Genomic DNA, 23,250 nt, shown 5'->3' on the forward strand with positions numbered 1-23,250 from the left:
GGGGAGCGACGTTGAGCATCTTTCCATGTGCCTGTTGGCCATCTGGATGTCTTCTTTAGAAAAGTGTCTATTCATTTCTTCTGCCCCTTTCTTCACTGGATTCTTTGTTTTTGGGGTGTGGAATTTGGTGAGTTCTTCATAGATCTTGGATACTAGCCCTTTATCCGATATGTCATTTACAAATATCTTTTCCCATTCCATCAGTTGCCTTTTAGTTTTATTGATTGTTTCCTTGGCAGTGCAGAAGCTTTTTAGCTTCATGAGGTCCCAATAGTTCATTTTTGCTTTGAATTCCCTTGCCTTTGGAGATGCGTCCAGCAAGAAACTGCTGCAGTTGAGGTCAGAGAGGTTTTTTCCTGCTTTCGCCTCTAGGGTTTTGATGGTTTCCTGTCTCACATTCAGGTCCTTCATCCATTTTGAGTTTAGTTTTGGGAATGGTGTAAGAAAGTGGTCTAGTTGGTCGAGTTTCATTCTTCTGCATGTTGCTGTCCAGTTCTCCTAGCCCCATTTGTTAAAGAGATTGTCTTCTTTCCATTGGATATTCTTTCCTGCCTTGTCAAAGATTAGTTGGCCATACTTTTGTAGGTCCCACCCTGGGGTTTCTATTCTATTCCATTGGTCTATGTGTCTGTTTTGGGGCCAATACCATGCTGTCTTGAGGATGCCAGCTTTGTAGTCGAGGCTAAAGTCTGGGATTGTGATGCCTCCTGCTTTGGTTTTCCTTTTCAACATTACTTTGGCTATTCGGGGTCTTTTGTGGTTCCATACACATTTTACGATTGCTTGTTCTAGCTTTGAGAGGAATGCTGGCACCGTTTTGATTGGGATTGCGTTGAATGTGTCGATTGCTTTGGGTAGTATTGACATTTTAACAATATTAATTCTTCCAATCCACGGGCACAGAGTATTTTTCCATTTCTTTGTATCTTCTTCAATTTCCTTCATAAGCTGTCTATAGTTTCAGCATACAGATCTTTTACATCTTTCGTTAGGTTTATTCCTAGGTATTTTAGGATTCTTGGTGCAGTTGTGAATGAGATCGGTTTCTTTCTTTGTTTTTCTGTGGCTTCACTATTAGTGTATGAGAATGCAACTGATTTCTGTACATTAATTTTGTATCCTGCGACTTTGCTGAATTCATGTATCAGTTCTAGCAGACTTTTGGTGGAGTCTGTTGGGTTTTCCATGTATAATATCATGGCATCTGCAAAAAGCGAAAGCTTCACTTCATCTTTGCCAATTTGGATGCCTTTGATTTCCTTTTGTTGTCTGACTGCTGATGCTAGAACTTCCAACACTATGTTAAACAACACTGGTGACAGTGGACATCCCTGTCGTGTTCCTGATCTCAGGTGGAAAGCTCTCAGGTTTTCCCCATTGAGGATGATATTAGCTGTGGGCTTTTCATAAATGGCTTTTGTGATGTTTAAGTATGTTCCTTCTATCCCAACTTTCTTGACGGTTTTGATTAAGAAAGGATGCGGAATTTCATCAAATGCTTTTTCCGCATCGATTGACAGGGTCATATGGTCCTTATCTTTTCTTTTATTAATGTGATGTATCACACTGATTGACTTGGGAACATTGAATGAGCCCTGCAGCCCAGGAATGAATCCCACTTGATCATGGTGAATAATTCTTTTTCCATGCTGTTGAATTCGATTTGCTAGTATCTTGTTGAGAATTTCTGCATCCATATTTATCAGGGATATTGGCCTGTAGTTCTCTGTTTTTGCTAGGTCTCTGCCTCGTTTGGGTTCAAAGCAATGCTGGCTTCATAGAATGGGTCTGGAAGTTTTCCCTCCCTTTCTATTTTCTGGAACAGCTTGAGAACGATAGATATTATCTCTGCTTTACATGCCTGGTGATGGGTATTGAGGAGGGCACTTGTTGGGATGAGCACTGGGTGTTGTATGGAAACCAATTTGACAATAAATTTCATATTAAAAAATAAATTACAAAAGAAAAACATCTTTGCATTTCTGGGATAAATACTAATTGATCTCAGTTTAGTTTTGTAATGCAGTCTTGGATTCAGTCAACTATTTTATTGAAAATGTGTATGCCTGAGAAACTGAATAGAAGACCATGGGGCAGGGGAAAGAAAACAACAGAAAGGGAGGAAGCCAAACCATAAGAGACTCTTAAAAACTGGGAAGAAATTGAGGGTTGATGGGGGATGGGAGGGTGGGGAGGGTGGGTGATGGGTACTGAGGACGGTACCTGTTGGGATGAGCACTGGGTGTCGTATGGAAACCAATTTGACAATAAATGTCACATGAAAAAAAAAATGCCTGGTTGAATTCCCATGGAAAGCCGTCTGGTCCTGGACTCTGATTTGTTGGGAGATATTTTTTAACTGATTAAATGTCTTTGCTGGTATGGGTCTGTTCATGTTTTCTGTTTTTTCCTGTTTGAGATTTGAAAGTGTGTGGGTGCTTAGGAATTTGTCCGTTTCTTCTAGGTTGTCCAGTTTGTTGCCATATAATGTTTCATAGGTTTCCCTGATAAATTGCTTGTATTTATGAGGGATTGGTTGTAATAATTCCATTTTCATTCATTATTTTATTTATTTGGGTCATCTCCCTTTTCTTTTCCAGAAGCCTGGCTGGAAGTTTATCAATTTTGTTTATTTTTTTTCAAAAAAAAAATAACAAACAAAAAAACAGCTCTTGGTTTCATTGATCTGCTCTACAGTTGTGGGGTTTTTTTTCCTATTGTTTATATCTACTCTGATCTTTATTATTTCTCTTCTTCTGCTGGGTTTGGTGTGCCTTTGCTGTTCTGCTTCTATTTCCTTTAGGTGTGCTGTTAGAGTTTGTATTTGGGATTTTCCTTGTTTCTTGAGATAGGCCTGGATTACAATGTGTTTTCCCCTCAGGACTGCCTTCGCTGCATCCCATAGAGTTTGGATTGTTGTATTTTCATCTTCATTTGTTTCCATATATTTTTTAATTTCTTCTCTAATTGCCTGGTTAACCCATTCATTCTTTAGGAGGGTGTTCTTTCACCTCCATGCTTTTGAAGGTTTGCCAGACTTTTTCCTGTGGTTGATTTCAAGTTTCATAGCATTGTGGTCTGAAAGTGTGCATGGTATGATCTCAGTTCTTTTATACTTATGAAGGGCTGTTTTGTGACCCAGTGTGTGATCTATCTTGGAGAATGTTCCATGTGCAGTCGAGAAGAAAGTATATTCTGTTGCTTTGGGATGCAGAGTGCTAAATAGATCTGTCAAGTCCATCTGATCCAATGTATCATTCAGGGCCCTTGTTTCTTTAAAGATCCTGTGTCTAGATGATCTATCCAACGTTGTCAGTGGAGTATGAAAGCCCCTGCAATGACCACATTCTTATCAATGAGGTTGCTTATGTTCGTGACTAATTGTTTTATATATTTGGGGACTTCCATATTTGCCGCATAGACATTTTTAATTGTTAGAACGTCCTGATGGATAGACCCTGTAATTATTATATAATGTCCTTCCTCATCTCTTGATACAGCCTTTAATGTAAAGACTAGTTTGTCTGATAAAAGTATGGCTACTCCAGCTTTCTTTTGACTTCCAGTAGCATGATAGTTCTCCATCCCCTCACGTTCAATCTGAAGGTGTCCTTAGGTCTAAAGTGAATCTCTTGTAGACAGCAAATAGATGGGTCTTGTTTTCTTTTATCCATTCTGATACCCTATGTCTTTTGGTTGGAGCATTTAGTCCATTTACATTCAGTGTTATTGCTGAAAGATATGGGTTTAGAGTCATTGTGACATCTGTCGCTTTCATGCTTGTAGTGGTGTCTCTGGTACTTTGTGGTCCTTGCAACATTTCCCTCACAGAATCCCCCTTAGGATCTCTCGTAGGGATGGTTTAGTGGTGATGAATTTTTCAGTTTTTGTATGTTTGCAAAGACCTTTATCTCTCCTTCTATTCTGAATGACAGGCTTGCTGGATAAAGGATTCTCGGCTGCATATTTTTCCTGTTCATCACATTGAAGACTTTCTGCCATTCCTTTCTGGACTGCCAAGTTTCAATAGATAGGTCTGCTACTACCCTTCTGTGTCGACCTTTGTATGTTAGGGCCCATTTATCCCTAGCTGCTTGCAGGATTCTCTTTATCCTTCTTTTTCCACTTTCACTATGATATGTCGTGCAGAAGATCGATTCAAGTTATGTCTGAAGGGAGTTCTCTGTACCTCCTGGATTTCAATGCATGTTTTTTTCCCCAGATTGGAGAAGTTCTCAGCTATTATTTGTTCAAGTACACCCTCAGCCCCTTTTTCTCTGAATTACTTCTGGAATTTCTATGATATGGACAATTTATCAAAGAACAAAGAACAAAGATTAGGTGAAGGCCCCTACTTGAAATATCTTCATTGTCTGCCATGGGGACCCTTTGAGGTTTGACACAAGAGCAGAAGCCAGAAGAGAAATGTCTGGACTAGAGCAAATACCTTGAAAATCTTTCATTTTCCTGGACAGGCCATGGTGATATTGGTCTAATGTGCATATTATAAAAATACCCAAATGTAACAGTCACTATTCCATTTATGCTAATCTAATAGGCAATAAAGTGTAAAGTTGTTAAAGGTTTTCTACAGGTGATGTTTATTTAGTAAAAGAAAGATTTAAATAATGAGGACAGGCACGAAGGTGGCTCAAACAGTCGAGTTCCTGAGTGGAATATGGCTCAGGTCATGATCTCATGGTTCTTGAGATCAAGTCCCAAGTCAGGCTCTGCAATGACAGCTTGAAGCCCTGGTCAGGATTCTCCTTCTTGCTCTTTCCAAATAAATAAAGAGGAAACAACAAATACAGACGGAGAAAAAATATACATTCTTTGAAAATAATAGCCCCTAAGACATGGTGTCATCTTCACGGTCCTTTAGCTTTGAGTGCAGCAGGTGTCTGTGTTTGTGTCTACGAGTGGTGTGCAGGTTGGGCATCCATCCAGGACTATGGTCTTGTATTACGGAATGTGCCCACAGTGGACAGGCACAGTCCTGTCCCCTTCTGCATTCTCAGGGGCCACACATCATCCTTTCTCTGCGTCTCCAGAAGCTGAATGACTGGGCCAATTCCAATATTTTGACTCTCATCATTGAACACAAGGGCACATGTGTACCGGAACTCTCTCTTTCTTCAGGCGTGTACACCTAGCACAACTTTGGGGACATAATTTCTGGCATTTTTCGGGGGCTGCCTCCAGTTTCCAACATCTACACTCTTTGTTGCGTTCATATGTGAAAATCAGGGACCCCCGGGAGTGAGTGGATCCCTGAAGAATCAGGAGGACAAGCCAGCACTGAGGCCATCAGGGTACCTAGGAGTGACCCATGGGGCAGGGAAGAAACCACACTCCCTCATTCTGACCTCCTGCACAGCATCCCTCCCCATGTCCTAGAACACACTCATCCAGGCCCCATCCCATGACAAACCCCAGTGGCCTGTGTGCCTCCTGGTCCATAGCTCTGCTTCTCAGAAGAGCAGCTAGTCCCTGCTTTCAGGTCAGTGGAGGATGCAGGCTGGGCCACTGCTGTCTGCCTCCTGGCCCTCCTCCCAGGCTGGGTCGCTTACTCTCAGGAAAGTACCTTAAGTGCAGGTCAGGTCAATGAGTTAAAGACCAGGACCTGAATGGGTTCACCCTGAGGATTCAGGGCCAACAGCAAGAACCACTTGCACCTCGGCAAGCAAGAGAGTCCTTTACACAGCACATCAGGAGCTCAGGGAGACTGTAGGATGGAGACTCAGTCAGGCTTTGATACCGAGTCAAGCCCCTCCACTCTTCAGGCTCCTCCAGCAGTGGCGCCCGGCACCTGCCAGCCTCATCTTTGGGGAGCAGTGTCCCTGTCATGAGCAGCCACACAGCACCCTCTGGTGACCGACCACAAGACACACAGGAATACTGCAGGGCTCCCTGATCTCCCAGCAAAGAAAGTGCCATTCCAACTGACACATCCTCAGAGGATTCCAGGCAGATCAGACACAACTCTGTAAAATCCAATGCTTTTGAGGTACCTTTCAGGAAGTCTATGTAAAAATGTAGGTCTCTTCCTAACTGCAGTATTCTGAGATGAATTCACTGAGCGGTAGAGTCAGGCACTGGGTTCCAGGACAGAAAAGAGAGACAAGGTGGCCAGCTCCCAAGATGCACAGAGCGTGTTGTGGCAATGTGTTGGGAACCATATATTTATGTTACAGCTCTCTGGGTCTGGTTGAAAGAAAACATATATCCAAACATACCTTATTTATGGACTTGTTGGATTATATCAACCACAAAACATTTCAGAAAATTTGCACACTCTCACTCCATATACCTGCTCACTCTCATCTATTTTCGATCACATCATCCTATATTCCCAGATACTTTTTCCCTTACTGGGAGTGCATGATATGCTCTAGAGACCGCAGTGACTCTACAACATTACTAGTAGACCTAATAAATGATTTCAGTCATGTAAGATATGTATGTCGTTTTCCATAATGTGCTTCATTTCTGTACATGAATCACAAACTATCAGAGCGAGAAATTAAGAAAATAATTTAAAGTAACTCCAAAGGAAGAAAATACTTGACAACAAATCACCCTACAGGCCCCTGGGTGTCACAGTCAGTGAAGCATCTGACTTTGGCTCAGGTCGTGACCTCATGACTTGTGTTCTGAGACTCTGATGGGCTCTGTGCTGACAGCTCAGAGTCTGGAGGCTGCTTCAGATTCTGTGTCTCCCTTTCTCTCAACTTTCCCCACTCATAAACGTGCTCTCTCTCTCTCTTTCTGTGTGTGTATGTGTGTGTGTTTCCAAGTACCTCTCTGTGTCAAGAATAAATAAACATAAAAAAATTCAAAAAGAAAAGAATGAATTTAACCAAGAAGATGAAAGACCTCTTTACTGAAAACCAGAAATCAGTGGAGAAAGAATTTGAAAAGACAGAAATAAGCAGAAAGACATTCTATGCTAGTGGATCCAAAGAATTAACATTCTCAAAATGTCCACACTACTTAGAGCCATCTACACATTCCCTAGGTGCAATCCTTTCAAACTTGAAGCACGTTCCCAAAACTAGAATAATCCTTCAAGGTGGACAGAAGCACAAAAGGCTCTGAATACCAAAGTCATTGTGAGAAGGAAGAAAACAGCTGGAAGCACCATGCTTTCTGATTTGAAACTAGATATCAAAGCTACAATAACCCAAGCCGTACACTATTGGGGAAAAGCAGACACAGAGGTCACTGGACCAGAACTGAAGGCCCAGGAAGAAACCCACACATATGTAACCAATTATTTGACAACCAAAGAACCAAGAGTATAACCTGAGGCAAAGGCAGTCTCCTCAATAGGCGGTGCCCAGAATCACTGGGCACAGAAAAACAACAGGCATGGAAAAACAACTTGACACCTATTTAGCATCACACACAGAAACGAAGTTAAAATGTATTACAGACTTGAGACCTGAAACCAGAAAGTCCTGGATAAGACCTTGGGCAGGAGGTGTGGGAAATCGCACAACGATGTCCTGAGTTGGGAGATTATAGGGAACGCTTTGCAGAGCAGATCACTGGTCTCTGGCCTTCCTGCAAACAGTTGCAGCAGCTCACTTACCTAGTTGGTGTGTATCTGGGGGGCAGGCGAGACTTGGCTGATCGAGTGCGTGTGTATCTAGGGGTTGGGTTCTGCATGGGCTCACCAAGTTCTTGGATCGTGTTGTCGCATGGAATATTTTATCCTGTCTCGATGTGGTTCGCACCATGTCTTCAATACGTTCTTTCTAACATGTGGCCCGCTGACGTGTTGTAAATCGTTTGTAGGCTTAATGAATGTGGGAGCCTGAGAGCAGCTTGCGGAGACGTCCCTTAAACTACCTGTCACCTGTCTTTTATTTCCATGGAGTCTCAAGCAACCCTTTCTGCTGTCCTTGGCTTTGCTGGACAAAGCCAAATGCCAAACCCATGAGAAGGTTTGGATCTCAGTCTTGACTTGAGTTTTGGGATTTGACACCAGAAGCCAAAGCTACAAAGGAAAACTAAACAAGTGGGACTACGTGAAACTAATAAAACAAGTTCTGCCCAGCAACAATATCTTCCACAGAATGGAAAGGCAACTAGTGAATGGGAGAAAATACTTGCAAACTACATATATGGTCAAGGGTTAAATCACAAAAGATATCAACATCTCCTACAGTGCAACAATGCAAAAGCAAAGAGCAAAGAACGGACCTGGCAGAGTCCCGAAGAGGCATTCTTCCAATGAAGACATACAGATGGCCACCACATACATGAAGAGAAGTTCCATGTCACTCCACATTAGGGAAATGAAAGTCCAGCGCCAAAGAGATATCACCTGAAACCTGTCTGAACGGTATTTTCAAAAAGACAAGAAAACACAAGCGTCGGGACAATATGGAAGAAAGCGAATCATTGGGCCCTGTTGGTGGCATTGGAACTTGGTGCAGAGGCAGTCGCAAACAATGTAAAGTTTCCTCACACAATTCAGAGGAGAACATCCATATCATCCAGCAACGTCCCTCAATTACCCCCCTAGGTACAACTCAGAACACAGGAGATCACTAACTCCCGAAAATACCTTCACACCTGTTATTATGCCACGGTGTTTTATAATAGCCTGGAGGGCATTATGCCAAATGAAAGAACTCACACGGAGAAAAACACATACAGAATGCTCGCACATATATGGGGAATCTGAAACAAAAACTAAGAAAACAAAAAACAAAAATCCTCAAAACAGAATGAAACAAGCCCATCCATAAATACATAAAGATGATTGCAAAGGTGGGGGGGGGGGGAGCAGCAAGGAGGGAAATAGGTTAATGGTCAAGAGACATCACTGAATAAAAAAAGACCTTGTCAACAGGGAAAGACAGAGTAAAGGTGACTCAATATCTCAAATTCTAGCTTCCTCTATTTCAGAGACCTTAGTTCAGTCCCTTCCATTCACTAGACCTACGTGAATAGTAATGAATTATCAGGTCTTGGCAGTTTTTGCAAGGTGAGTACTTTACCTAAGATTTCGTATGCAAAAGGACAGAGTGCTTACATTACTAGGTAACTTAGATTTTCCATTATTTTTGTGGTTTCTGATGTCACAAAAAACTCCTTAGATCTACGTGGACACTTTCATTACTCTAAACATATGTACAAACCACTAAAACAGTACAATAAAGGTAAAGTGTATTGTCCATTGCACAAAAGTGATTGTTTTTCTCCTTGTTGTAGTGAGCGTTTGGTGACGAAAAGGTTTCAGGTATCGAGTTCCTTATCAAATTCCATGCGATGGGTTATGCAGAATATAGTAATCATGGTAATCAAGAAAATAATGATCTTCAAGAGAATCATAATCTCCCGAAATGCTGACAGAGACAACTCACCTCCCGAGGACAAAACAGATGCCTAGGAGCCTCAGCTGCTCAAAGTGGCCTACACCACACCATCTTACTGAAAACATAAAGCACCAGTCAGCTTGATATGTAAGTTTGGGAAAGCCTCAGTTCTTAGACTTTTGCTTTTGGTGAGGTCACGGTGGTGCCTGCAGGAAGTTTTCATCCGTTGTAACAGCATTGGGACACACTATTGAAATGAGAATTTCCTATGCAACAAAACTATGTCTCTGGAAAGGACTGGGACACTGTTGGGGTCCGGACTAAATACAGGACACGGCATCGCAGACACATACACAGATGCACAAACACAAATGCCAACAACCTGACAGAGCTGGAACCCATGCAATGAAAGACCATGTGCCCAAGACCTCATTTCCAAAGGAGGCTGAGAGACCAGCACGGTCTGCTCAGGTACAAATGCACTGGTTTCTAGAGACCCGGTGGGCTCAGAGTCATTTCTCCCTCATGCTGCCTGGTGAATCCTGGAGGAGATGTGATTCATAAGGTCTGAAACTCTTGAAACACGGAAAAAGGCAAGACAGGAGGCGCTCCACGGAAAACGGGAAGCACCACGCCCCACGGATAGGAACAACAAAACCCACAAGTCTGCCTTGGACAAGGAGCTTTTCCATCCACCTTCCTCGCCAGAGTGCGAAGAAGACGTTCCCACCCAACATGTCCCAAAAAGATGACTTTGAATTCCATCCACAACACCCAGTTCTCTTCAGCACACACGTCCATGAAGGAAAGAGTCTGCACCACCCTCTAAAACACAGAAGCGCCACTTCTTCCTGGCTCACTGGCTACGAGTTCATTGATTGAATGCAAATTGCCTTCAGAAATGAAGAGCTCAACAGGGAGTTGCACTTGCCCTAATCCAGACCCCTAGCCTGTAGTCCCATTGACTCCCACGATAGAGGATCCCCTTTAGCCACAAGTGGGGTGAGATCTCCCCCTCCCCATCAGAGGGTGCAACTCTGCCACGAGGGGCGGGGCACGGCGAGGCCGGGCAGGGCAGGAGAGCAGGTGTGCAGGGGGGAGGCAGGAGGCCTGTGTTCACCTGCTGCTTCCACTCTCAATCCCTTCAACACCGTCCCCTGCTGGCCTCCAGCAACTCAGGCCCACCACCCTGACTCTCCCTGGAATGTTTCTCTGGAATCTCAGGTCCCTTGTGCTTCATTTTCACAGGCAGGAATGTTTCCTCCTGCTCATGGCTGCGACTTCCCTGGCCCTGCCTTGATATTTTCCCACAACCGCAGGTCCACGCTTTCCTTCCTTCGTTTGTTCGTTCTTTAGTTCGTTCCTTCCCACCCCCACCCTCCAACCACCAACGCAGTCAGACCTCCATGGCACTCAGGTCGCCCCCCCCCCCCACCCCCGACCTGAGCCATGCCCCACCACCGGAGCCTAACCCCCTAATGGATCTGGGGCCTCCTCCTCCAGGGAACCCGGGTCCAACCCAGAAAGCTCACTCTGAGTCCTCCAGACTGCAGCCGCAAAGGAGCCCAAGAAGACCCGGAGCACGACTGAGGGGGGGGGGGGTGGTCATGGAAGGGGAAGACAGAGAGGGGCAGGGTGGAAGGCCACATGGGACCTTGTCACTAGGATCTCTACCTTGGCAGCACCGCGACTGAGGCAGGTACTGGAGGGAGGCTGTGGGTCTCAGCTGCTGCACCTTTAGGCTTCTCCCAGATGGTCCTTCGGGGGCGCCGGGGGGGGGCATCGCATGGCGCTCTGCCCCTGCAAGGGCTGGCACTCCAGCAGAGCAACCAAAACCGAGGCGTCCCGGGAGCGTGTCGCAAGCCCTGGCCTCTGGTCCAGAAGCAGCAGGAGCAGCAGGGACACCACCCTCCTAGGCTGGAGGCTCATGGCTCCCAGTCTTAACCGCGTGGGGGGCGCGAGCGCTACCGTTAGCGCTAGGGCTACCCCTAGGGCAACCGCCAAGGTTACCGGGTCACAGGCCATAGGCAGCAGCATGTCCCCGGTCGGGGTAGGCGGGGTGGGGGGCATCAGCACCTGACTGGCCCAGACACTTGGGGGCCTGGGGCGGCAGACAGGCTGGGAGCCAGGATACAGAACACCACTACAGCCTCACCTGTGCCCCTCAACGGGCTCCGCCCCTGGCCCAAGCGCATGCGCACACTTGTGCGTGCCCTCCCGCACACCTGCTTGGTCCCGCGATCCAGGCCGCCCCATGCCCCCATCCCCCCACCCCCGCCCCCCCTCAGGGGGCACAGCTCCTGGGCGACAGGGTCTGCACCACTGCACCTCGCTGGGCCCACCAGATGCTCTGACCGCCTACCCGCCAGCCTGACACCCAGGAGCCAGGCAGAGGGCTCCAGAGACCAGGCCAGTGGGACAGGGACTGGCAGGTGTCTCCTCCAAAGTGGACAACTCCCTTTCTCCCCTCAAGAAACCCAGGAGGCTTCTGCAAAGCAGGTTTCCCAGGGAGGTGGCTCAACGTGAACCCAGTGCTCCCTCTTGCATCCTAGGCCTCTGTGTTTGTTCTTCACTCTGCCTCACGTTGCCGCCAACCGTGGACATCTATCTGCAGCTGTGCACCCTCCTCGCTCGTGACCCATGACTGCAAGGGCAGCCCTAAGGGACAGGGAGACACACTGGGCACTCGAGACTCCTTCCAACTCCCTTCTCCTTGAAAGGCCGGTGCTTTTCAGCTCTGCATGCCCTTCCCATGGCCCTACCTGGACTGCACCACCAGCGGTCCCACCCTCAAGTCCACCCTGCCACCGCTGACTGTGGCATGTCCTTCAACTCTGTGGAACCGCCTGTCCACCTCCACTACCTGCCAACCCCCATGTTTTCTTCACAGTGTGCCTCAGATCCCAACTCCTCCGTGCCATTTTTCTTTTCTTGGGTTTCATTGCGTTTCAGCGTTTCTTTTGGTGAGAGAGACAGGCCATCACCCATGCGATTGTGCAGCAAGCATCGACTGAACGTGCAAGGTGTACCAGACCCTGCTCTGGATGGCGAAGTGTAACTGAACACAGATATATGGAATTCTTTCCATTTAACTGGCGAACTGGGCTGCAGTTTCAATATTCACACTATACTTGCAGTCATGTGGTTGATGAGCGTTTTCGTACTTGAAAACAATCCATCGTAGGAGGCCCTTCATTGACTTCTCAACCACAAGTCGTTTACTTCCTACTGGCCTAGATCTTAATGGAATTTCTTTAAATGTTTTTGAATGGTTCTTTTTGAGAGAGAGGGAGACAAAGCGTGAGCGGGGGAGGGGCAGAGACAGAGGGAGACACAGAATCGGAAACAGCCTGTCAGCACAGAGCCCGATGCGGGGCTCGAACCCACGAACCGTGAGATCATGATCTGACAAGGCGGCGGACACTCAACCCACTGAGCCACCCTGGCGCCCCGATACTCTCATATATCTTAATACTATATGTCTGTAAGCTCACTAATCACAATTTTTTACTTATTGTTTTCCTAATTCTTCTATTTAAAAGTTAATGATCCTTCACTTCTTAAAGATATTCAGGGATAGCGATAAAACGTCACATTCATTAATACGTAGAGATGGCACACAAACACACACATAGATGTTTACTCTTCTTTTTTCCTTCATACAATGTGTCCCGGAGGGAGAATATTTTCCTTCAGCTCAGGAATTACCTTCGTATGTTTTGTGGTGCATATCTAGGGATGCATTTTCCATGGTTTGTGGGACATAGGTTCTCACAGATCACTACTTAAAAATCCTTGCCTTGAAAGCAAGGAATGAGTGAAAAGGTGGATATTTTAGGCACTCTAGACCAGGCTGATAACATGCTCCCAGGTGCATTTCCTTGTTCTCTTTCCCCTTGATCGCCCCTTGTGCTGCTGGTTGTGCAAGTCCCTGATATCCTCGGGAGGGAGAAGGGACAAAATGGAGGAACTCTGGGGTCCTCAGTGACCACATGAAGGACTTTAGTCTCCAATCTAAACACACACCCAGCTCTGTCATGTGAGGAAATCTATGGGGACATGCTTTTTGAAATGTGGCGCGTTCTCTGGTAATTCAGCATAACCTAATACACGTACGAAATGTTAACCCGCAAGGTAACTTAGACATCAGACTAGTTTCATGAAAATTGGCTGTTTCAGTCAGTAGGGCATGAGACTCTTGATCTTGGAGTGTGATTTCACGCCCCAAATTACGACTAGAGTGGACTCAACAGATATACGATAAAATAAGTATTGGAAAATGACCCAGGTAAATTAGACTACAATGACTGAGCTGCTAATTGGTGGGTGGGATCCCTTTACCTCCTCAGTCAGCCCCCGGGAATGAGCATCTGAGCATTCACATAGTGCCAGTGCTGGTAAGGCAGCCACGTCTTCCCTCTAGGAGTTCAAGGACTAGCCAGGAAGATGGAAAGAACATGAAACAAAAATGGGAATGACATGAGCAAGGACTCCATAGAAAAATTCAAGGTGCAACAAGTGGGTCCTGAGCTCCACCAGGGGAGGGTCTGACAAGGCTGTGCTGAGGAAACGTTAATATTTCTTGCCGCAGTGCAAGACGAGTCAGCCCTGCTCAAGTCCGAGGGAATGTATCCCGGCAGAAGGCACAGTGGAGCAGACACGCGGAGGCAGAGATCATTGTTTCAGAGGGGACGTGTGAAAGGAGACCAGGGAGACCGGAAAGAGCTGTGGAGGACAGCAGGGAGGGAGGGTGAGGAGGGCCAGGGCCTGGGGCAGGAGGACGTTGTCACTACTCTGCTCTAGTGCCGTGGGACAATATTCCCCCACCCTTAGTGGCTTCCCCATAAACTTCCCACCTCACAGGCCCAGGGGACCAGGAATTCAGCAGGGCTCAGCTGAGGGCTCCTGCCAGAGCCTCTCAGGAGGTTGGGGCTGCTGTCATCGCTCAGACAGAATCTGCTTCACTCAACCCCTGAACCCACTTCAGGGTGGTGGCAGGATTCAGTCCACATCGAGTGCCTTAGTTCTTCCCTGTCTGTTGTTGTCTCTCAGGGCTAGGCTGTGTGTACCTGTCCGTGTCACGACTCAACACGGGGGTTGGTCCCCACTGTGAGGAGTTGAGAGACAACACAGAGAGTGAGAGTGAGCATGTGGCCATACCATACAAATTTTATCACCTAAACTTGTTTGGTCTGGGGCCACGGTGCCATCTTCTTTGCAACAGAAATCAAACACTACGTCCATACCACACTCCAGGAAGGAAATGCCACAAGGATGTGTTGACAGGATGGGGGCATCCCAGGGAGCCACTGAGGGGAGGAGAAAGTGAAGACCCTGCTAGGGTCAGTGCCTTGCCCAAAATCACAGACGGGTAGAAAGTCAGAACCAGGCATGACCCCAACTTCATGTCCTCAAAATGGGGTCCTGGATTTGACCCAGGATTTCGAAGGGGGTCTGGAAAAGGGTGTGTTACTGTCACTGGGTGCAGACATGGAGGTGGCGTGGGGGTGAGGCTGAAGAGGAGCGTCACAGAAGACATCCCAGCACGTTCTTCCCTGAGGAGGACCCCCAGGCCAGGGCAACCCACTGAGTGCCACCCTGTCCCCATTGTATGTACCCAGTGGAAAGGCAGGGAATGGCTCGTGGCACACTACTGACAAAGTCTACGTAAAAGAGACTTCTGTCCTACTAGGCCCCAACTCCAATCCCTCCTGTAGGGATTGCTTTAGAAAGTAGAGAACCTAAGCTCCTAGGAAATGTTTGGCCATCCTTCCCTAGGTGGGGATGTGACCTTCTGGGACCCCAGAAAACGAGCACTGGTAAACACACATACACACACTCACACTCACGCACGTACGCACACCTGGAAGGACTGTGGGCTGGGATCAGAGGAGCAGCAGAATCAGAGGAGGTGAGACGTTGAAGTCAATGTGGTTGGATAAACTTCCAACAGGTGACACCACTGCTCCAATTTCACAGGTATCATCCCACATATGCCTGAGGACATCCTGAGGACATCCTGAGGACATGCTAGAATGATCTCCATTGGGCGGAAAAGACACGGACCATCCCTGAGAAGCACAGTCGCGAATCTGGGACCAGAAAGAGGTAAGAAAGAAGAGTTCTGTCTCAACCCAGATAGGTCTCACAGCTGGGACGCTGGCTGCCCCCAGAGCTTCTCAGGGGACTGTGGAGAGGGGTGCATTGGTGGAACTGTGTACCGATGGGACATTTCATGGAGAATGGGAGTGAGCAGTCAGCAAAGAGAGGACTATTTGCAAAGGTGTTATCCCAGAGGGGGACTCAGGAGGCGGATCCTAGGCCGTGACATCACTTTGCTCACAATAGGCCCCAGGAAAGCTTGGAACTCCTGTAACCTGGCACCCATGTTCTAGGAAGGTCCCATACCAGGCTCACTTGCCTACAGACACAGAGACTTGAGGATGTTCTCTTGTTGTTTTCCCAGGTACCGGGGCTCTGGATGCCAGAAACCCCAGTGCGCAGGATTACTCAGATGTTGGAGAGGTTTCCTTAACCCACGCTGGCAATGCCTCAGGATGTTTTCCAGGAGGTCACATAAGGTAACACAGAGCAGCCTGGAGCAGGCCAGGTCAGGTCAGCTCATAGCTCTTAACCTTCCCTGGGCACCCCCATCCCCTCATGTTCAGTTTCGGGGAAAGGGGGACATGGGGGCCGGTCCTCCCCGGGACCGGAGCAGGTTCGATGGCAGTGGACCACCTGGTGGACCCATCATGGCCATGCACATGTCATGCTGGAAGGAGGGAAAAGGGGTCTCTGAGGTGCCTCTAACCTGTAACAGGTTGAATCCAAGGCCCTCACGCCACCTTGCTTCTCCTCCGTGGGGGAGGTGAGTGCACACTGTGGTGTCATATCTGGAATGAATTCTTATGGGTCTGAGGACAAGTGAAAGCAAGCAGACACGGCTTTGAGGACTCCTGCCTGCCTGCTGGGCACTGTCTTTACAGAGCCACATGCCACAGATGGAGGACAAGCTGAATGAGAGCCCCTGCTCTACTTCCCTGAAGGAAAGAAGGAAGCCCCATGCCATCAGGACGAAGCCCCGCTGGCTCAGGGTGAGTGCAGGTACCAGGGAAACCCAACACCAAGGGCCCAGAGCCAATGCAAAGAATCCCAGGGCCCAGAAAACACACTGCTGCTCCCCTGGTAGCTCTCGGAGACTCCTGGTCCCAGATGAACCTGGAACCCCATCTGCTCCCCAAACATGCCAGCAGGGCCCAGCCCCTGCCACGGCCAGACGCAACGTCACTCTCCACTTATTTGCAGGAAGATCAGAAAAGAGGCGTGAGACCATTTCACGTCCCATTCTGTCTAGAATGTATTGGCATTGTTGTACACGTTTCCCCGACGAACGTTCCCAGGGGTCCCGGGTCGCCCGACCATCCTTCCACACCTTCTCCACGTCTGACACACGTTCGTGAGGAGCAGGGAGATTTTTACCCAAAGGACATGGGGCTCATTGCATTATGTCTAATGCTCTGCACTTTGGTGGCCAAGCAACACGCCCCTGGGGCCCCTCCTAATCAGGAGCAAGGGCCTTACCACCTAGACAACATTCTGGAAATGTGACCACTCACCTCACCCGTTCAACCCTTCACAAATGTGGGACTGTGACAGGATTCCCTTCTCTTGCCATGTCACAGTGCTGCACTGAACATCCTACATGTCCTATTATCCTGATCCAACCTCTGCCAGGTACTGTCCCTCTCTTCAGATCCCCAGAATGGACTGTGCTGTTAGAAATCACAGGGACACTGCTGTTCATGTGGGGAGGTGCCGTGCATACTCATCTAACAATCTGACCTGAGATTCTTTTTCCTTGGTGGTTTTTTTAAAAAAATATATAGGAAATTTATTGCCAAATTGGTTTCCATACAACACCCAGTGCTCATCCCAACACATGCCCTCCTCAGTACCCATCACCCACGCTCCCCTCCCTCCCACCCCCATCAGCTCTCAGTTTGTTCTCAGTTTTTAGGAGTCTCTTATGCTTTGGCTCTCTCCCACTCTAAGCTGTTGTTTTTTCTTCCCCTCCTCCATGTGTTCCTGTTAAGTTTCTCAGGATCCACAAAAGAGTGGACACCTATGGTATCTGTCTTTCCTTGTATGGCGTATTTCACTTAGCAGAACACTCTCCAGTTCCATCCACGTTGCTACAAAGGGCCATATTTCATTCTTTCTCATTGCCACGGAGTACTCCATTGTGTATATAAGCCACAATTTCTTTATCCACTTATCAGGTGATGGACATTTAGGCTCTTTCCATAATTTGGCTATTGTGGAGAGTGCTGCTATAAACATTGGGGTACAAGTGCCCCTCTGCATCAGCACTCCTGTATCCCTTGGGTAAATTCCTAGCAGTGCTACTGCTGGGTCATAGGGAAGGTCTATTTTTAATTGTTTGGAACCTCCACACTGTTTTCCAGAGCGGCTGCACCAGTTTGCATTCCCACCAACAGTGCAAGAGGGTTCCTGTTAGTCCACATCCTCTCCAGCATCTATAGTCTCCTGATTTGTTCATTTTGGCCACTCTAACTGGCGTGACGTGATAGCTGAGTGTGGTTTTGATTTGTATTTCCCTGATGGGGAGCGACGTTGAGCATCTTTTCATGTGCCTGTTGGCCATCCGGATGTCTTCCTTAGAGAAGTATCTACTCATGTTCTCTGCCCACTTCTTCAGTGGATTCTTTGTTTCTCAGGTGTGGAGTTTGGTGAGCTCTTTATACATTTTGGATACTAGCCCTTTGTCCGATAGGTCATTTGCAAATATCTTTTCCCAATCCATTGGTTGCCTTTGAGTTTTGTTGGTTGTTTCCTTTGCTGTGCAGAAGCTTTTTATCTTCATGAGGTCCCAATAGGTCATTCTTGCTTTTAATTCCCTCGCCTGTGGGGATGTCAGATCGGAGATCCTAACGTGTTCAGCCATTTCCCAACTCAAATTCTCGTGTGATTACCAACATCCTTCTTCAGAGTCTGGGCACCCAGGTCTCACTCTTGCCACAAGTCACTGACGGCTTGGGGGTTTGGTCTGCATTCTGGACCCCAAGCCTCCTGATGTCCATGGTGCTGTGTCTGACTCTGTGTCCCTCCTGTGTTCTACCTCAGGGTATGAACATCTCACCCATGCCCGACAATGAGAACCGTGAGGAAGGGACCATCGAAGGAGGCTGGATGCTACTGGAACAGCGAGTGGAGCACCTGGTACCTGCTTTCCTGGGTAGAGACCCCTCCTACCTCTTCACATTCTTGAGAACATACAAAACTTTTGCTACCACCCAGCAGGTCCTGGAAATACTGTTTATGAGGTGAGCACCCTGCCCTTCACAGCCCAGGGCGATTCAGCCCCTGAAAGCTAGGAGTCTCAGGAAAGTCACCACACGTCCTGGCGTCTCACATTGTTCCTCTGATCCGGGTGGAAACACTCCAGGTCCTCAGTGGGGGCACAGCAGGGAAAGTCACCCTGGCCTGTGGAAAGCTCTGCTGGCAGGGCTGCGTCTCTGCTGGGTCATCTTTGTCCTCTTGCCCATGATCAACTTTCTGCCTCATCCCTCACTGTCGCCAGGTGTTGACTTGGGCTGTTTTCCCATTGGAAAAGGAGATTGGAGGCTCTATCTGTGTGTCTGAGTCCTGGCTCAAACCAGTCAAGGATGCCCAGGATGAGCAGCACGCCCAGACCCACACCAATATGTGTGATGGAGCTGACTGGGGCCCTATCATTCTTCAAACACGCAGGAAGCCCCACTAGGTGCAGGCACTTCTGTAGGAGCTGACTGGGATCCAATGCGCAGAACGGACAGTACCCTCCCCTCCAGAGCTCCATTCTAGTCAGCAGCCAGGGACTCTGGATAGGACAAGACGTAGCATCCACAGGACAGCTCATATGATGTCCTTCTGGCCTCCTCCAGATACGGATGCTTCCATTCAGAGGCTGAGGAGGATGGCGGACCCCGGGAGCAGGAGAAACTGTGAGTAGGCTGAGCTCAGGCTGGAGGGCCTTCCTTCTCCAAGAGGGCAGTGCTGAGACTGTGCGTGGGAGGGGCTGCAGGACCCAGCATCCCACACGTCTGAGAGTCCTGTGAGAGGGCAAAGATCTGAGGGCTTCTCCCTGGAAGCAAGGAAAGGGGTTCTGTCCTGTCTGGTAGAGGTAGGGCTGTGGGCACAAGGAGGCAGCAGAGGGCGCCAGAGGACCGCGTCAGCCCCTTAGAGAGTCCAACCACATCCCTTCCCACTCACAGCCTTGCCTAGACCCCCATCAGGGGACCCAGCATAACGGTTTTGGGGAGCATCACGCTCACCACCTTGGGGAACATCCACGGTGCGTGCTTAGCAAGGGTACAGGAGACACAGTGAGGGCTCAAGGAGCACATATCACCCACACGATGGGAGAACGGTGTCAGTGGGACGACACCCACATGTGCACTGAGTGCATGAGGCAGCACAGAGGCACAGGTCGTCACGTTGAAGGCACCAGGAGGGTCCCAGCAAGCCCAGGTAAGAGACAGAGTCCTCTTGTCCCGTATTTGCGCAGATTTTCGTGGAGCGCTAGGGTATGCAGTGAAGGCACTGACTCACCCCGACACCACCCCTCCACTCACGCACGGACTTGAATTCCAGTGGGAGGTAGGCAGCGGGACACAGCGAGGAGTCTGGCTGGCTTCCCCAAGAAGGACAGAGACCACCACATCATTGGTTAAGGGGTTCCCGTCAAACAGAATCTTGACGGTCCCTCTTCAGTGACCAGGTCTCTCGTCGGCGGGACTGCCAAATCACAGGTGGACAACGTACAGAAGCACCCTCTGGGCGTCCAGGAGCAGGAGGCATAGAGGCCAGGTCCCACAGGCCTGTCCTGAGACATCAGCGGGAGGAACACCCCATGGTGATTGTTCTGGCTACTTTTGTATCCCCAGGGCCATCTCCTCCATCCTGGGCACCTGGCTGGATCACTACCCCGAGGAATTTTTCCGGCCTCCAGACTTCACCAGCTTGAAGCTGCTGCGGGCGTATGTAAGGGCCCACATGCCGGGCTCCGAGCTGCAGCGCCGCGCCCGCCTTCTCTACTCATGGCGGAAACACCGTGAGCCCAATGAGCCAGAGCCTCTGGGCGAGGAGGACTCTGGGTGGGAGATGTGGGCGTGTGGCCGGGACGGGGTATGCCACAGAGAACATGTTTCCTCAGACTGTAGGTGGGCCAGGCGTAGGGACTAGGCTCAGATCACTGTTCCATTAGCCTGCCGTCTGGGAGATTTCCTCCTGGTGGGTTCTTTGACTCAGATGACAATGTCTGCGGGAGAGGTTTCCTGCCATGGAATGGCACTCACGGTGATGACACTTTCTATTCTTGAAGCTTTGGCAGCAGCTCTAGAGCCCCGTCCAGACGTGCCTCGGGAGCGAGCCCCCGCTATCTCTGGGGTGCCCACTGCAGCCTCGCGGCCCAGGCTGCCTGAAGCCACCAGTTCTCCTGGAGCTCAGCGGGTACGAGAATCGGAGACCCTCACTGCAGCGTCCCCACCAGGGCAGGAGGTACTCCCAGCTCTGGCTGACAGTCAGGAGCTGGAAGAGCCACCTGCCCCTTTGGTGGCCCCAGAGCATGAGCAGCCCCCAGCCCCAGCCGGCGGGGTCACGGAACGGCTGGAGCAACCACCTGCTGCAGCTGAGCAACCAGCCTCAGCTCCCCAACAGCGGCTCATGTCGGCTGCAGCCCCACAGGATGAATTCCCTGACCTTGTCATTGTGTTCTTTATCATTTCTGTAGTTGTTATAGCGGTATTTACTGTCCTTATATATTTGTGTTTTATAAATAAAAGATAAACTAAGTTCCAAACAATTTACTCTGATCCTTTGAAATTACAATTCAAGTGTCAGTACGTACATTCGCAGGATTTTACACCCGTGACCACTATGTACTCCTAGAACATTTCCATCACAGAGACACGTGGACTACTAATCACCCACGGCTCATTCCCTCACCCCAGTCTCTGCAACCAGCGATCTCGGTTTCTGCTGCTTTAGCTCCTCTGGGATTTCCATGTGTGTGCAAACACACAACATGGCCTGTTGTGTCTGGCTACATGACAGGAGACTGATTAATAATTGCTTAAATATTCAATGGCACTAATATTGTAGTGGAATATTCCACTCAAGGAATCCACTAGAGGAATAGTCCTCAAAGAACAAAGATTAGGTGCAGCCCCCACTTGAAATATCTTCATTATCTGGCATGAGGACCCTCTGAGGTTTGACACAAGAGCAGAAGCCAGAAGAGAAATGTCTGGACCAGAGCGAATACCTTGAAAATCTTTCATTTTCCTCGACTGGCCATGGTGATATTGGTCTAACGTGCATATTATAAAAACACCCAAATGAAACCGTCAATATTCCATTTATGCTAATCTATTAGGCACTAAAGTATAAAGTTCTGAAGGGTTTCCTACAGGTGACATGTATTCAGTAAAATGAAGATTTAATAATGAGGACAGGCACCAAGGTGGCTCAATGGGCAAGTTTCCGAGTCGAATTTGGCTCGGGTCATGATCTCAAGGTACTTGAGATCAAGTCCCAAGTCAGGCTCTACAATGACAGCTTGAAGCCCTGGTCAGGATTCTTCTTCTCGCTCTCTCCATATGAATAAATAAATAAATAGGAAACAACAAGTACATACGCAGAAAAAAATGTATATTCTTTCAAGAAATATTGGCCCAGAAGACACGATGTCATCTTCACAGTCCTTTGGCTTTGAGGGCCCCAGGTGTCTGTGTTTGTGTTCATGAGTCGTGTGACAGGTTGGGCATCCCTCCAGGACTATGGTCTTGTACTATGGGATGTCCCCACGGTGGACAGGCACAGTCCTATCCCCTTCTGCATTCTCAGGGGCCACACATCATCCTTTACTCTGCGTCTCCAGAAACTGAATGACTGGGCCGATTCCAATATTTTGACTCTCATCATTGTACAGAAAGGTACATGTGTACCGAAACTCTCCCTCTCTGTAGGCGTGTACACCTAGCACAACTTTGGGGAAAAAATTTATATGCATTTGTCGGGCGCTGCCTCCAGGTTCCGATATCTACAAACTCTTGATTACGTTGGGGTCTTATGTGGAAAGCAGGGACCCCTGGGACTGAGTGGATTCCTGAAGAATCTGGAGGACAAGCCAGCACAGAGGCCATCAGGGTACCTAGGAGTGACCCATGGGGCAGGAAAGAAACCACATTCCCTCATTCTGACCTCCTGCACAGCATACCTGCCCCATGCCCTGGAACACACCCATCCAGGCCCATTACCATGACAAACTCCAACTGCCTGTGCACCTCCTGTTCCATAGCTCTGCTTCTCAGTAGAGCAGCCAGGCCCTGCTTTCAGGCCAGTGGAGGATACAGGCTGGTCCACTGCTGTCTGCTTGCTGGCTCTCCTCCCAGGCTGGGTCGCTTACTCTCAGGAAAGCACCTTAAGTGCAGGTCAGGTCAATGAGTTAAAGACCAGGACCTGAAGGTGTTCATCCTGACGACTGAGTGGCAACAGCAAGAACCACCTGGACCTCGACAAGCCAGAGAGTCCTTTACACAGCACATCAGGAGCTCAAGGAGACTGCAGGATGGAGACTCAGTCAGGCTTCTGGTAGCGAGTCAAGCCCCTCCACCCTTCAGGCTCCTCCAGCAGTGACGCCCGGCACCTGCCAGCCCCATCTCTGGGGAGCAGTGTCCCTGTCATGAGCAGCCACACAGCACCCTCTGGTGACCGACCACAGGGCACACAGGAATACTGCAGGGCTCCCTGATCTCACGGCAAAGAAAGTGCCATTCCAACTGACACATCCTCAGAGGATTCCAGACAGATCAGACACAACCATGTAAAATCCAATGTTTTTAGGTGCCTTTCAGGAAGT

The 23,250-nt window shown here is 48.6% G+C and overlaps 1 protein-coding gene across 1 annotated transcript; it reads left to right on the plus strand.

Annotated features, from left to right (window-relative positions):
* Window positions 1-15,755: 15,755 nt before the first annotated feature.
* Window positions 15,756-22,371, plus strand: LOC125153423 (ral guanine nucleotide dissociation stimulator-like). Its single transcript, XM_047836576.1, has 7 exons — window positions 15,756-15,910; window positions 16,316-16,423; window positions 18,474-18,673; window positions 19,274-19,333; window positions 20,276-20,442; window positions 20,713-21,131; window positions 22,270-22,371. Exons 1-7 carry the CDS (start codon window positions 15,773-15,775, stop codon window positions 22,369-22,371), a joined length of 1,194 nt encoding a protein of 397 aa, XP_047692532.1. The 5' UTR covers window positions 15,756-15,772.
* The last annotated feature ends 879 nt before the right edge of the window (window positions 22,372-23,250 follow it).

Source organism: Prionailurus viverrinus, chromosome A2 (genome assembly GCF_022837055.1).
Source record: "Prionailurus viverrinus isolate Anna chromosome A2, UM_Priviv_1.0, whole genome shotgun sequence".
In the NCBI taxonomy this organism is placed as follows: domain Eukaryota; kingdom Metazoa; phylum Chordata; class Mammalia; order Carnivora; family Felidae; genus Prionailurus; species Prionailurus viverrinus.

What these genes read in the sequence shown, in the direction of transcription:
- LOC125153423 (XM_047836576.1), top strand. Translation starts at nt 15,773, where the DNA reads ATGTTCTCTTGTTGTTTTCCCAGGTACCGGGGCTCTGGATGCCAGAAA. An exon ending in CGAAGCCCCGCTGGCTCAGG is followed by an intron (nt 16,424 to 18,473) that starts GTGAGTGCAGGT and finishes GTTCTACCTCAG; the next exon opens with GGTATGAACATCTCACCCAT. An exon ending in CTACTCATGGCGGAAACACC is followed by an intron (nt 20,443 to 20,712) that starts GTGAGCCCAATG and finishes CTATTCTTGAAG; the next exon opens with CTTTGGCAGCAGCTCTAGAG.